The sequence below is a fragment of the Ursus maritimus genome, unplaced genomic scaffold, assembly GCF_017311325.1.
Source record: "Ursus maritimus isolate PB19 unplaced genomic scaffold, ASM1731132v1 scaffold_24, whole genome shotgun sequence".
In the NCBI taxonomy this organism is placed as follows: Eukaryota; Metazoa; Chordata; class Mammalia; order Carnivora; family Ursidae; genus Ursus; species Ursus maritimus.
In genome coordinates, this window is record NW_024424897.1 from 3,550,371 (window position 1) to 3,562,718 (window position 12,348).

The window sequence follows — 12,348 nt, forward strand, 5'->3', positions numbered from 1 at the left end:
CCACTGGCCACGCACATTCATGTCACGAAGATAACATTCCACACCCACTGTGGTCGCACAAAAGCCCTTTTACTCTAAATGACATTGTGTGAGTTCCATACAGTCAGGTGTTCAACCAACGAGAAGGTCTTTCAGTACAGTGGGAAGACGTGTTGTCTTTAGAAAGAACGTAAGTAAAGGAGAAATTATATTTAAACGTAGGGGAACAAAGAAGAAACTCGGAGGAAAGTAGGAGTGAATTCTCAGTAAACTTTCAGAAGAGACAAGACTTTGTAAGACAGAAAGTGTAGAAAAACAAGTAACCAATTGGATGAACTAAAAGTTGAATTTTTGTACATGAAATATTAGAAATAAAAAAAACTTCTAAAAATATTTGCAACAAGTACAACAAAAGGTTAATGTTTCTGACACATGAAGGACTCATTCAGATGGACTCAGATCACAGGGTACGAGGGTTAGTGTAGTACGAGCCAGCAATGGTGTCGAATTAGCAAAGATTTTGAAAAAGAGCTGCTTGTTGCCAGTGAGAGTACAACAGGTGCACCGGGCAGGGTGCGGCAGCGTCCACGGAGTCGTCCATAGCCTGGTAACCGTTCCCGGAAAACGAGCATGGAATTTCCTAAGTAGGGGAAAAGGTTTAGTCTTGGTCGTTCGCTTATCCAAATGTTCAGCGACCACATGGCTGTTGAGCTCTGACTCTAGAAGCCCCTGCACTAGTCGGGAGGCGGGAATGGGGAGCCACCCAGAGCCGGGCCGTGTGGAGCGTTCAAGCAGCAAACGACTCAGACCCAGTGGTGATGAGTGTGTGGAGAAGGATGGGGTCCTCGGTGCGGTGTTGTTCGTTTCCACGGCAGCTGGAGATAGTCCAATTGGAGAAACTTAGGCGGCGAGGTGAGTGCTGGTCAGACGTTAAAGACCTTTACCGGGAGCACGTAGGAAGATGCTTCACGTAGCACGTACGTGGAACGGGGCGCACCTGTGTGGGCCGGAGCCATTCAGGAGGTTGGGGCCAAACGGAAGGTGCCAGCATGTCCGTCCATGCTTACATTTGGGCAGTGGGCGGTGCTCTGGTACTTATTTTTTTTCTTCCTTTATACTGTTTTGTATTTCTTCACTCCTGATGAAGAACATCCTGCTTTCAGTAAAGGTGACCGTAAAGATACACACTCGCACGTGCACAACTCACAAAGTACTGAGAACATTCAGAGCAGCAGCAGGTCTTTACCATGTGTCCGTGTAGATAATCTGTCTTGAGTTGCTTGGCAGAGACCCTGCCAGCTGCCGAAGGTGCTCCGACCTCGTGGGGGAAGCGCCAGCTTGTGCTCCCTCCAGGGTGCGATCGTGTCCTCTGCTCTGCTTTCCTCCAGCGACTAGACTCTGGGACGATGAAGAAGCTGCCGGCCACTGAGGAGCTCGGCGTGCCCATTTCCAGGAACAGCTCCGCGTCGGCTCTGAAGTCTCAGAATGGATACGTTCCTCCAAAGCTACCTGTGGGGACCCCTTCCCCCCGACTCTCCAAAACACCCCCCAACACACCAACCATTCTGGATGAGCCTGGAAAGAAAGTCAAGAAATCGGCTCCCCTGCAGCACCTCTCCCCGTCACGCCAAACTGCTCAGGGCTTCCACGGTACCAGCAACGGGAGCGGCAGCAGGAGCGAGAGCCACAGGCAGGGCTCCTGGGACGGCAGGGGTGCCGCCCTCTCTACCTCACCCAGGCTCCCGGCTGGAGTGACTGCCAATGGGCACGGGCCCAAGGCGGGTGGCGAGAGCCCCGAGCTCGATAGGAGGGATTCCAGCAGCTCCAGCCCAGAGCACTCTGCCAGCAGTGACCCCGCCAAGGCCCCCCAGACGCCCAAGAGCGGAGCTGCCCGCTTGGGTGATTCTCAGGGAACACACTCTTCCGCTGCTGGCCACCCCAGAGTGCCGCCAGATGGAGAGGACGACGGGGCGATGAAGCCCAAGTCCCCTGGCCTGAGCAGCACCGCCACCGAACCCGCAAACATCATGTCTCCTCCACCAGCCAAAAAACTGGCCCTTTCTGCCAAGAAGGTGGGTGTGTGGGAGTCTGCCCGCCGGGAGTATGTCTGTAGGGCTCAAAGAGCAGGTTTGGTTTTGGTCCGGGGAGAGTGGGGGAATGGTGCTGGGGCCTTTGGCCTCCCCCGAGCAGAGGAACGAGGTTGCTGTAGGCATTTGTGGATTACACAGGGCTGTCCTGGGGCGGAGGCAGGGGTTGGGGGACCCTGCCATGATACGCACTCCGTATGGCTGCTGGGGGTCGGGGAGAGGTGGCGGGTCCCCATATTTGTCCGTAGACAGAATCTTCTAAAGAAGTCTCAAGGGGAAGACGGGGCAGGTGCGGTGGGCTTGTCAGGGAACCCAGGCGCAGGGGGCGTACAGGACACGGGCTGGCTGGCACCTCTGTGTGTAGCGGGAAGCTCGATGATGTAACTGTGCTGAGATTTTTGTTTAAATTTCCTTCCTTTTTTCCTTTTTGTTTCTAACCAAAAACACTTCTGATTCTTCTTCTACCATTCCCTCCCCCACCTCCCCCCATTTTTTCCTCCTTCTGTCCCCTCATCCTCCTTTCTGGGCTCTTTCATTTTTATTTTTTATTTTTTATTTTTTTTATTTTTATTTTCTCTCTTCACTCACGGCAACCTCTTTTAGACCACCAAGTTTTTATTTATGTCAATAACTGCAGGCCAGCACCCTGCGGAGGGCAGTCGGCAGTGACCTCCGTCCACCCCTCTCACCACTGTCCGACCTCACCTACCCCAGGAAAACCACTCACCCCGTCGTCGCCGCCTCCTGGCCTGTCTGTGCGATCAGGTGAGCCGTGGCGCAGGCCCCCCGGGCCGGCCGCTCCTCCCCTGTGCTTAGCGTGTGCTTGGCTGGTGAAGACGCGCGTGGTCTCCAGCCTTGCGGGATGGACAGTGGTGTGCAGCCGGACAGGTACAGGGCGGACCCTGCACCGACGTCTTCCTGTGTTCACTCCCTCCATCTGGCAGAGGAGCTCCGGCTGGTCAGAGGCAGCCTGGTCTCTGCAGTCCTGATCTTTTCACTTTTGTCTTCGTTTTCCGTCTACCTGCCATGTCCATGTGGAGCTGGGGATGTGCCCTGGGGTTCCTCCCCAGCCTCGTGACAGGACTCCAGAGTAGAAGAGCAAGGCAGGAGTCCCAGAAGGACCCTCATGAACCCAGAGTCCCGTGACCCCGCTGAGGGGCGTCTTCTTGCTGCCAGTATCATTCTGTATCTCCCACCAGCGCTCCCCGGGCTCTTCTCTGATTCCTTAGCCTTGCATAGAGCGGGAAGATGTGGTTCTGTGGGAGCTCCATTCAGGCTCCCCGACAGACGCACCACCTGTCCCGTGACACACGGGGGTGCTCATAGCCCTTGGGGTGTTGAGTGGCAGACAGCTGAGTTACTGACCCCTGCTTGCCCAGTGGCTGATGGAGCCTCTGGCAGCCGGGAGGAGTGAGGAAGGAAGCTTTTTTCCTTTTTTTTTCCAGTTTTTTTTTTTAAACTTCCCAGAAAACCGTAAACAGACTAGTAGTGCAGTTTATATAGGAGTCTGTTCTGGTTTAGGTAATGACAGTCCTGTTTGATTCCATAACCCTTTGAGGTTGGCATTATTGTCACTCAGTCACGAATGGGAAGAGTGAGGCCTAGAGCAGAAAGTGAACTCTTGCGAGGTCACATCGCTGGCGAGAGGTGGGTCAGAGAGCCTAACCTAATGGGGCTCCCAGTCCTGCCCCTTCCTCGTCTTGCTGTATGATCGGCTGTAGAGTCTGTTCCCCTGATTTCTCAGAGCCCCCGAATCAGAGGGGAATCCTAGTGCACGAAGTACAGGCCTGCACTGGCCTTTCTTACGAGGCTGGCATCACGGGCGTGAGCACCTTGAGGCTTGTGGGCAAGTTGAGAGAAGTTTCTCCTAACACACTTGTATTGAAAATTAATACCATTAGTTAGGGGTGCCCGGGTGGCACGGTTGGGCGGCCGACTCTTGGTTTCAGCTCAGGACGTGATCTCAGGGTTGTGAGATAGGGTCCCACATCGGGCTCTGCGCTCTGCTTGACATTTTCTCTCTCTCTCTCCCTATGCCCCTCCCCCCGCTCGTGTGCACGCTCTCTTACTCGCTCTAAAATAAATAAATCTCTTAAAAAAGAAAATCAGTAACACAAGTTTGAAAAAGTACTTTGAACTGCTTGGTGACAGGAAACTAAAAGGTTCTGATTTTTGTTAACTTCGATTTTTGGTAAATTTGAATTTTATCGTTTTTCTCTTTTCTAAGTTAGTGTAATTTATGCGTATTTGAGACTCACACAGGGGGAGGACCATGGGAAATGCTCAGCTGGATGGGTAGGGGCCGCAGGCGGGCAGGAGGGGCCTGCCTGTGCGTCAGAGCAGCATGTCCCCACAGGGCGCTGTCACCTGCCCCCAGACCATCCAGCCACCCGAAGCTCTCCGTCGGTCCCCGCTCCACGTCACTGTCCAGTAGCCCCCGACCGCTTGGGACGCCAGACCCACAGAGCTGCTCCTCCGCCTCTGCTCCCCTGCCTCAGGTCAATGGGGGCTTCCGGGCCCCTCCACACCAGCTGCCAGGGGCCAGCACGTCCCCCCAGAGCCTCTGTAAGAAGAGGAAAAGGAACCGCAGGGGAGAGAGCCAGGGGCAGGGCTCAGAGACGGGCACGGCAGCGGCAGCCTCTCCAGGGAAGAGGAGGAGGAAGAAGAGGAAGCGCACGGAGGCCGTGGACGCCTCCCCCCTGCAGGAGGGGCAGAGGCAGAGGCAGCACTGGACCCTCGAGCACGGGAAGGAGGCCCGGATGGAGGTGCCCGCCAACAGACTGGAGGACGAGGGCGGACGGCAGCAAGAGAACGGCCGGCCAGTGGGGAGCGTGACCGAGGGCCACCCCGTGAGCATCAGGAAGAGGAGGCGGAAGGGAGCGGAGGGCCTTGGTGCAGAAGACTGCCTCCGGCGGGACCCACCGTGGCACAGGTGAGAGCGGGAGCCAGGCAGTCCATCCCAAGTGGGTGGTCTGGAAACCCAGTGTGCTGGCCAGGCTTCCAGGACGGGACCATGTCCCTAGGTGTCTTGACGAACATGTGAGTGGACGGCACTGAGTGTGCGGGTGGTGCGTGCCCCCAGGTCGCTGCGGCCGCATCATCTGGCCTGGAGGACCGGCCCGGGTTAGATGCGGTTGTGGGCTCTTCTCTCTGACGTCTCTCAGGCTCGGCCGTGGCCCTGGACAGCTGGCCTGCTTTGTCCTGCTCGCGTCTGTGGGGTGTTCTCAGGGTGGCTCTTCTGCAGGGCTGAGGCACGTGCCAGTTGGGAGTTCTGGGGCAGCGACCCAAGCCCCCACTCTCTCTCTCAGTTTGCCTGGCGCTGACTGTTGACTCTGACTTCCCAGGAGCTGCTCTCCCTTGGACATCGTCGAGCTAGAGGCCACTGTAGCATCTCCAAGGAAAAAGAAAAAGAAAAAAAGACAGCAGGAGTCACAGCAGGAAGTAGAAGAGAACAAGCACCCTGAAGGCTGCAGGGGCGAGAGGCAGCGGGGCTCTACTCTCCCTGGGAGCCCGCCCTCCCCGGCTGTGAATGGCAGGCGCCCCGGGGATGGAGCAGGTATGCGGTTTCGAGGAACGGGGGAGCCAGGGGAGCAGGGGGCTTGGCCCAGGGACCCCGTAGGTGTATGTGCTGGAGGGCGGGCCCCCCGGGGGGGTGGATACCTGTGCCCCGCCCGGCCGTGCGTCTAGCGGTAGGTGTAGTGCAGGGGGAGGCCTGGGATGAAGACCTCTTACCTCTGCCCTGTGGGTCACAGCTTCGTCATCTGGCAAAGCAGTCGGCTGAAACTACTCCGAGGGCAAAGATATTCTCGGAATATAGTGTTTCTTCTGATTCAAGGCTCCTCTTGCCTAAACTTTCTTGTTTGGGGGAGTCCTGGGCCGTCCTGCCTGGAGTTTTTTTGTGACTCTTGAACTTGAAAGGTCGGGTTCAGAAGTGAACTGTTTTTATAGTTAGGCCTCCCCCCCCCCCAAGATTTTATGTATTTGAGAGAGAGCACAGCAGAGGGAGTGAGGGAGAAGCAGGCTCCCCGCAGAGCAGGGAACCCAGTGTGGGGCTTCATCCCAGGATGCTGGGATCACGACCTGACCCAAAGGCAGATGTGTAACCGGCTGAGCCACCCAGGTGCCCAAAGTCGGGCCCTTCTGAAGACAACGTGGTCTTCTGCTGTTGGGGTTCCCAGTGCTTCAGCTATTCCCCGGGCCTTAGGTGCCCATGGCTAAAGTGACTTCTCCTGGATTTGTTTCCTTGAGGGCTGGCCAGGCTCATCTGGGCTCTCCTGATAGTGTGTCCATTAAGCAAAGGGTAGAGAAGATCACCCCTGCTTGGGATGGGGCCCCATGTGGCAACAGATTCTGGGAGGTCTGCTCTGCAGCCTGGGGGTCCAGTTACATTAGTGCTTTTGGGGGTGAACAGGCTGCTGGGGATGGTTTATGTCTGTCAGACTCCTGTTAAATGAGTCTGTGACTGAACATTAATCCCATGACAAGGGGTGCTTGGGTGGCACAGTTGGTTAAGCATCCAACTCTTGGTTTGGGGCATGGGCCATGATCTCGGGGTCCTAGGATTGAGCCCCACGTTGAGCTCCAGGCTTGGCATGGAGTCTGCTTCGGACGCTCCCTCTCCCCCTCTGCTTCTGCTGTCTCTCTTTCTCTCTCTAATAAATAAATCTTAAAAAAAAAAAAATCCCATGACAAAATGGTACTGCTGGGCAATGAGGAGTGTGGCCAATATGTTGGAAGGAAGGCTGCTCGAAGGTGGCAACAGAGCAGGCTGGTGGCGGTCATCAGACTATGGGACTTGCTTTGCTAGCACCTGACCATGTGGAGATGCCGCCCGGGCCTCAGGGCCCACTGCCCAGTGCAGGTGCTAGGGCTGTGGGGGCCCAACCCCTCCTCTTTGCTCTCCGTCCTAAATATTGGAAGAGTTGGCTCCATGGGGAAGGGCAGTCACAGCCAGGAGATGGAGAGAGCGTTGTGGGTGGCTCTGCATGACCACTGGGCCGGGCTGTGCTGTGGAGTGCAGGGCAAGAGGCTGGAGAGGGCAGCAGGGACTGGCCGTGGGGCATCGCCCTGGAGACCCTGGGTTCGAAGGTCATGGGGTCATTGATAAATTAGAGGCCAGGAGAGCAAGGTCAGGCTCATGCTGAGGGAGAGGAGTCCGTTCTAGCAGTTGTAGATGGTTAGAGGGGACCACGCAGGGGTCGGGACCAAGCAGATGTCATTTCTAGAAGTCTGAGGAGGGTGGTCTGTGCTGTCACCCTCCAGCTATCCTTGGTGGCCAGGCTCTTCCAGGACGCAGCTGTGAGACAGCCTCCCTGGAAGCTGTGGTGACGGTAGCACTTTGTCATGCCCTCCAGTTCCTGCAGCATCTCGTTTCTGGCCGCGTCCCCGTGGGAGGGGTGGGCTCCCCCTGGAGCTCATTCTCGCCCTTACTGCATCAGCCCGAGGCTCACACTGCTGGTTGCAGGCTTTCAGTCTTGTTGGGGGGCGGGGGGGTTAGTCTTTTCCAAGGTTGATTTGGATGGTAGCCCCTCTCGAGAAGTAACCAAGTACCTCGTCAGAGGCGAGCGTATGTAAGTATTTCTCTGATCGCAGGGCAGGCGCCGGCTCCTCTTGTGTCCTGGAACAGAGAGAGGGAGTCCGACGTGCTCCAGGAACTGCTCAAGTACTCGTCGGATAAAGCTTACGGGAGGAAAGGTACTGGCTTCAAGAGTGGACTTCTGTCCTGCGGTTCATGGGGCAGCGCGGAAGTCGGAAATGGACCCGCTCTGTCGGGATCCCGGGGCGGGGGAGTCACTGGGCTTTACGGACCGGCAGAGCAACGTCAGCTGCGATCCTCCCGGACCTGCCGCCGTTACGCAGAGTCCAGAACCAGTCCCTGCGGGTGGGTTTGCTGTGGCGGGGGTGGACGGGAATCATCCAGCACCGGTGCCGTACGTGCTTAGGCTCAGAGAGAGAACAGGAGACCTTTTTCAGACGACGGTAAGGGTTCGAAAGGAGCTAAACTGGGGGGCTGGTGGTATAGAGCTAGCAGCGTTTGTGCTTAAGGGACAGACCACCCTGCCCTCCCTCCCTCTTCTCTGCGTGGTCCATTTCACCGGAAGGTGGCACTTGAACATGCCGTGTCAGGAGTAGGCCAGTCTGGGTCGTAAACACCATTCTGGAAGCGAGTGCACAGAGGTGCCGACGCTTGGTGTCTGCTTTGTAGTGTTGACGTGGGGCGGCGAGGTGTCGGCTGTCAGTCAGGATGCCGTTCAGGACAGCAGATGGGCCCGCACGGCCACGGTGATCGACGACTGGGACGAAGAGTTCGATCGAGGGAAGGTACGGGGTACGCTTGCAGCTGGCGTGACGGGGCACTCACGGCGGCCCTGCTGAGGGCTGGGCAGGGAGGCTTCGACCCTTTGGGGCACTTCGAAGTGGCAGCGACATCGTCAAGTGGTCAAGGACAAAGGAAGGCAGGCTACTGGGCTCGGATACCGGCCTGGCCACTGTGGACATTGTGTGGCCATGGACGAGGCGTTTGTCCCTGTTGCTTTGTTCCTTCGTCAGCAGGGTGGGAACAGTTGGGACACCTCCCTCAGGCCACACACAGAGTAAGCTGGTTGGTTCTGGAGCAAGTCGAGAATCATGTCTCCTACCCAACAAGCCTTCACAAGGAGCCACAGAGCCCTTTTTGGGAATTGTGATGCCTGGGGTTTCTTCGTTTAGGAAAAGAAAGTGAGAAAGTTCAAAAGAGAGAAGAAAAGAACTTACAACGCCTTCCAGAAACTTCAGAGTAGACGGAACTTTTGGTCTGTGACTCATCCAGCTAAGGCTACCAGCCTCAGCTACCGCCGCTGACTTCGCTGCTGTCGAGATGGGTTAGTGTGGGGGAGGTGTAAGGGGTGTGTTCGTGTGCAGCGCGTATATTCATGTGGGGGGTGTGGCTAGTGCATGTGTGTGTGGTGAGGTGTGCCTTAGTGTGGGGTGTGTGGTGAGGTGTACGTTAGTGTGTGTGGTGAGGTGTACGTCAGTGTGTGTGGTGAGGTGTACGTCAGTGTGTGGCGTACGTGTGGTGAAGTATCGTTAGTGTGTGGTGTGTCTGTGTGCGTGTGGTGAGGTGTTCCTTCGTGTGGTGTGTGGTGAGGTGTGCATTAGTTGTGGTGTGTGGTGAGGCGTACGTCAGTGTGTGTGGTGAGGTGAGGTGTACGTCAGTGTGCGGCGTACGCGTGGTGAGGTATCGTTAGTGTGTGGTGTGTCTGTGCGTGTGGTGAGGTGTTCCTTCGTGTGGTGTGTGGTGAGGTGTGCATTAGTTGTGGTGTGTGGTGAGGTGTACGTCAGTGTGTGTGGTGAGGTGAGGTGTACGTCAGTGTGCGGCGTACGCGTGGTGAGGTATCGTTAGTGTGTGGTGTGTGCGTGGTGAGGTATCGTTAGTGTGTGGTGTGTCTGTGTGCGTGCGGTGAGGTGCTCCTTAGCGTGGTGTGAGGTGAGGTGTACGTCAGTGTGCGGCGTACGCGTGGTGGTGTGTGTTAGCGTGGTGCGTGCATGTGTGCTGTGGAATGTGTAGGGCAGGGTGTTTCAGAGCGCCGTCTAATGTTGCGTGTTGTCCGTGCGGACACGCGCCGCAGGGGTGTGGGTGGGACACCAGGGACTGCCGGCTCATCGGGAGCAATGTTCTGTGCCCCGCAGCCTCTGGAGACGAGGTGTCCTTCCTGGGCCCTGTCCGTCTGAACCGAAGAGCGGCCTTGTCGAGGACCCTGCTGCCCGTCGCCGCCAGGCTCACGGTGTGGGAGGACCGCCCACGCCCCTGGCCTTCGTCGGAGCGGACCTCTGGCGTCGCAGCGCGCACCGCGACAGACCCCACGGTGACGTGTACGACGGGTGGCAGCACACTGGCCGGGAACCTGGACAGCGGTGCGTGTGGTCTGTGGGCGAGCGCGGGAAGATGGCGGCGGCACCCCTCTGGCGCGTCCTCGAGTGCGTGAGTGCCCGCAGGGGGACGGGGTGCGCCGGGCCCCTCGGGAGCCGTCCGTCCCCTGCTGCTGGCGGCCGGCGCTGCCGTCCGGTCCTGCCCCCCTTGTTTCCGCGGGGCAGGGGCTCTGTATGCCTTACGTGTCCCCCTCGGAAAGGCCCCAGGCCGCCCCACGCCGCACGTCTCCCTTTTCCGGAAGCGGGGGGCAGCGCTGCCAGTGCGTCCCTCGCTTGCAAGAGACTCTAGGGCATCTCTGGAGAGCAAAAGGCTCTTGTGGGGTGGGGGCTTGACCCGACGTCGGACGCGTCTGCCTCTGCAGCTGCTGCCGCTGCTGAGGCGGCTGTGCCACGCCTTCCCCCGCCGCTGCTGCGCCCGCGGCGCTTTGTCGAGCTGGTGGTCTTGGGGTAGAATGCTTTTATTTTCCTACGTACTAGAGACGTTCGTTTTGCCCAGGTCTGTGGCTTCCGTTAGCAATATATTTCTTTTCCTTAATATGCAATGCTGGCTTTATTTGCTCAACTTTGTGAGTGCTTTTGAATTTAGATGATTGTATGACTCAAGAAGATCACTTTTTTATCTTGCTCAAGCTGTGCCTGCGAACTCGTAATTTAATAAATATGGGAAACCCTCAGTTAAGGTGACATTTTCCAGAGAACAGACACGTGACCCAGTAGTAGAGGGCGTAGAGGTCAATACGAAAATGACTCCACGGATGTACGTCTCCGCTTCCTCTTCTCTAGAGCGCCACACGGGGAGACGGACTGACGTCTGACAGGGACGTCTGTCCTCCACAGGGGTTCTTCATGGTCTGAGGCCTCCTGATGGCCTGGTCTGGCACCCTTGTGCCACCCGAGCCTTGCCACTTGCTCTGGGGCTGGGGGGAGATCAGAAAAAAGTGTTAGATTTTTCACAGGGCGGGGGTGGGGAGATAGGTTAATTTTCTCAGGTAGGTAGTTCTTTCTGATTTTTCTTCCTGTTCTTACATTTCTCTTTGAAAAAGGTGGGGAGAATAATGATGCCCGTAGCACGAACTGGGGCTGCCTCTGCTCCCAGCAGGAAGTGAGGAGGGCACTGGCTGCATACGCCGGTCTGGGAGCCTTTGGTCTTTTCTCAGAGGACAGATTTCTCAGTGTTAACCACACCTTGTTCAAAGATGAGGGTCGTCCCCCACCCCCGCCCTACCCCTAGTGCCCTGTGGCTTCGTCATCTGCGCTTCGGGAGGGAAGGCAGGTGCCTTTACGGGCAGGGCGTTTTTTTTCCTCTTTCGGTGTTGACCTTCATTCCTGTACGGCCCTATTTTTCTGTAATGTTCTGTAGTTGAAAAGGGAAGTCATTGTCTGCAGCACAGAGTTTATCTCTTTTCTTGCTCCCTCCTCTTCAAACCAGGCTCTTCCCTTCTCCGCTATGTAATTATGAAACCTTTTCCTGAGGAAAACATGCCTGTCGTGTCTTGGGCGGTGCTGAGCACTGGCCTGTCTGCAGCATTTATCACTGTTCGTAGGGGCGAGCCCTTCCCTCCCACACCGGTCATCAGCCAAACTGGGAAGGGAAAGGATGGGCCCAGAAAATCAGTCCAAACTCTAGGGGACATGTAAATATATAAATATATATAAATAACTAAAGCTTTTATAATAGCGGTCACTTGGTTGACTTAGAACGTGGGTATAATTTAACTTTGTGTTGGGGGGGGTCGCCGCTCCTGGTGGTCCCGTGTGGGCTCAGTCCGCCACGTCCCCGTGCGCTGCGCCCCTGCTCCAAGGGCCGAGGCGCCCCTGATGTTGCCAAGATCCTGGTGCAATAAAACGAGTTTTTGTGAGCCCTGCCTGTGTCTTTGTGTTTTTTCTCTTTGATTTTTAAGAGTTAACATCCTAGTGCCCAGTTCAGATGAAGGGCGCCCTGTGGTGCACTTCCGGGTAACCCATCAGTACGAGGGAAAGTTTGGAGCAGGTCTTCATTGAGGATCAAGAGGAGTAGAGAGATTTGTATTAATAAATACATTCATTTGAATTTAAGAAGATAGAGGAACCCTTTGAAGTGGCCTGCCACTTAGTGGGTGATTCGCAATGAGTACTGTGTTGAGGAGACTTGGAAACCGTATTTCACTGAGGTTTGCTGTTCTCTGAGTTTTTTTAACTGAATAGCGTTTGGATTTCTGCAGGGAAATATGAGAGGGAAATGATAGGTTTTACTAAACTACGAGTTTTCCTCACAGTTGGCAAAAGCAGCACAGGCCTCCAGTTTGAGACCCCCCCGAGCTTGGCAGGTGCACAGCCAGGAGCAGGTGTGGCCACGCGCTTAGCGCCTGCATTCAGCCCCTCCTGACCCGAGCAG

The 12,348-nt window shown here is 56.3% G+C and overlaps 1 protein-coding gene across 2 annotated transcripts in view; it reads left to right on the forward strand.

The window, feature by feature from the left end:
- Positions 1 to 11,833, forward strand: part of USP36 (ubiquitin specific peptidase 36) — a 37,633-nt gene extending 25,800 nt beyond the window's left edge. For both annotated transcript variants that reach the window (XM_040640100.1, XM_040640101.1), the window contains exons 14-21: positions 1,368 to 2,051; positions 2,704 to 2,831; positions 4,423 to 4,998; positions 5,411 to 5,622; positions 7,659 to 7,760; positions 8,272 to 8,387; positions 8,775 to 8,926; positions 9,735 to 11,833. In XM_040640100.1, coding sequence (XP_040496034.1) covers positions 1,368 to 2,051; positions 2,704 to 2,831; positions 4,423 to 4,998; positions 5,411 to 5,622; positions 7,659 to 7,760; positions 8,272 to 8,387; positions 8,775 to 8,906 — 1,950 coding nt within the window. In that variant the 3' untranslated portion in view covers positions 8,907 to 8,926; positions 9,735 to 11,833. The remainder of the gene's footprint in view (positions 1 to 1,367; positions 2,052 to 2,703; positions 2,832 to 4,422; positions 4,999 to 5,410; positions 5,623 to 7,658; positions 7,761 to 8,271; positions 8,388 to 8,774; positions 8,927 to 9,734) is intronic.
- The last annotated feature ends 515 nt before the right edge of the window (positions 11,834 to 12,348 follow it).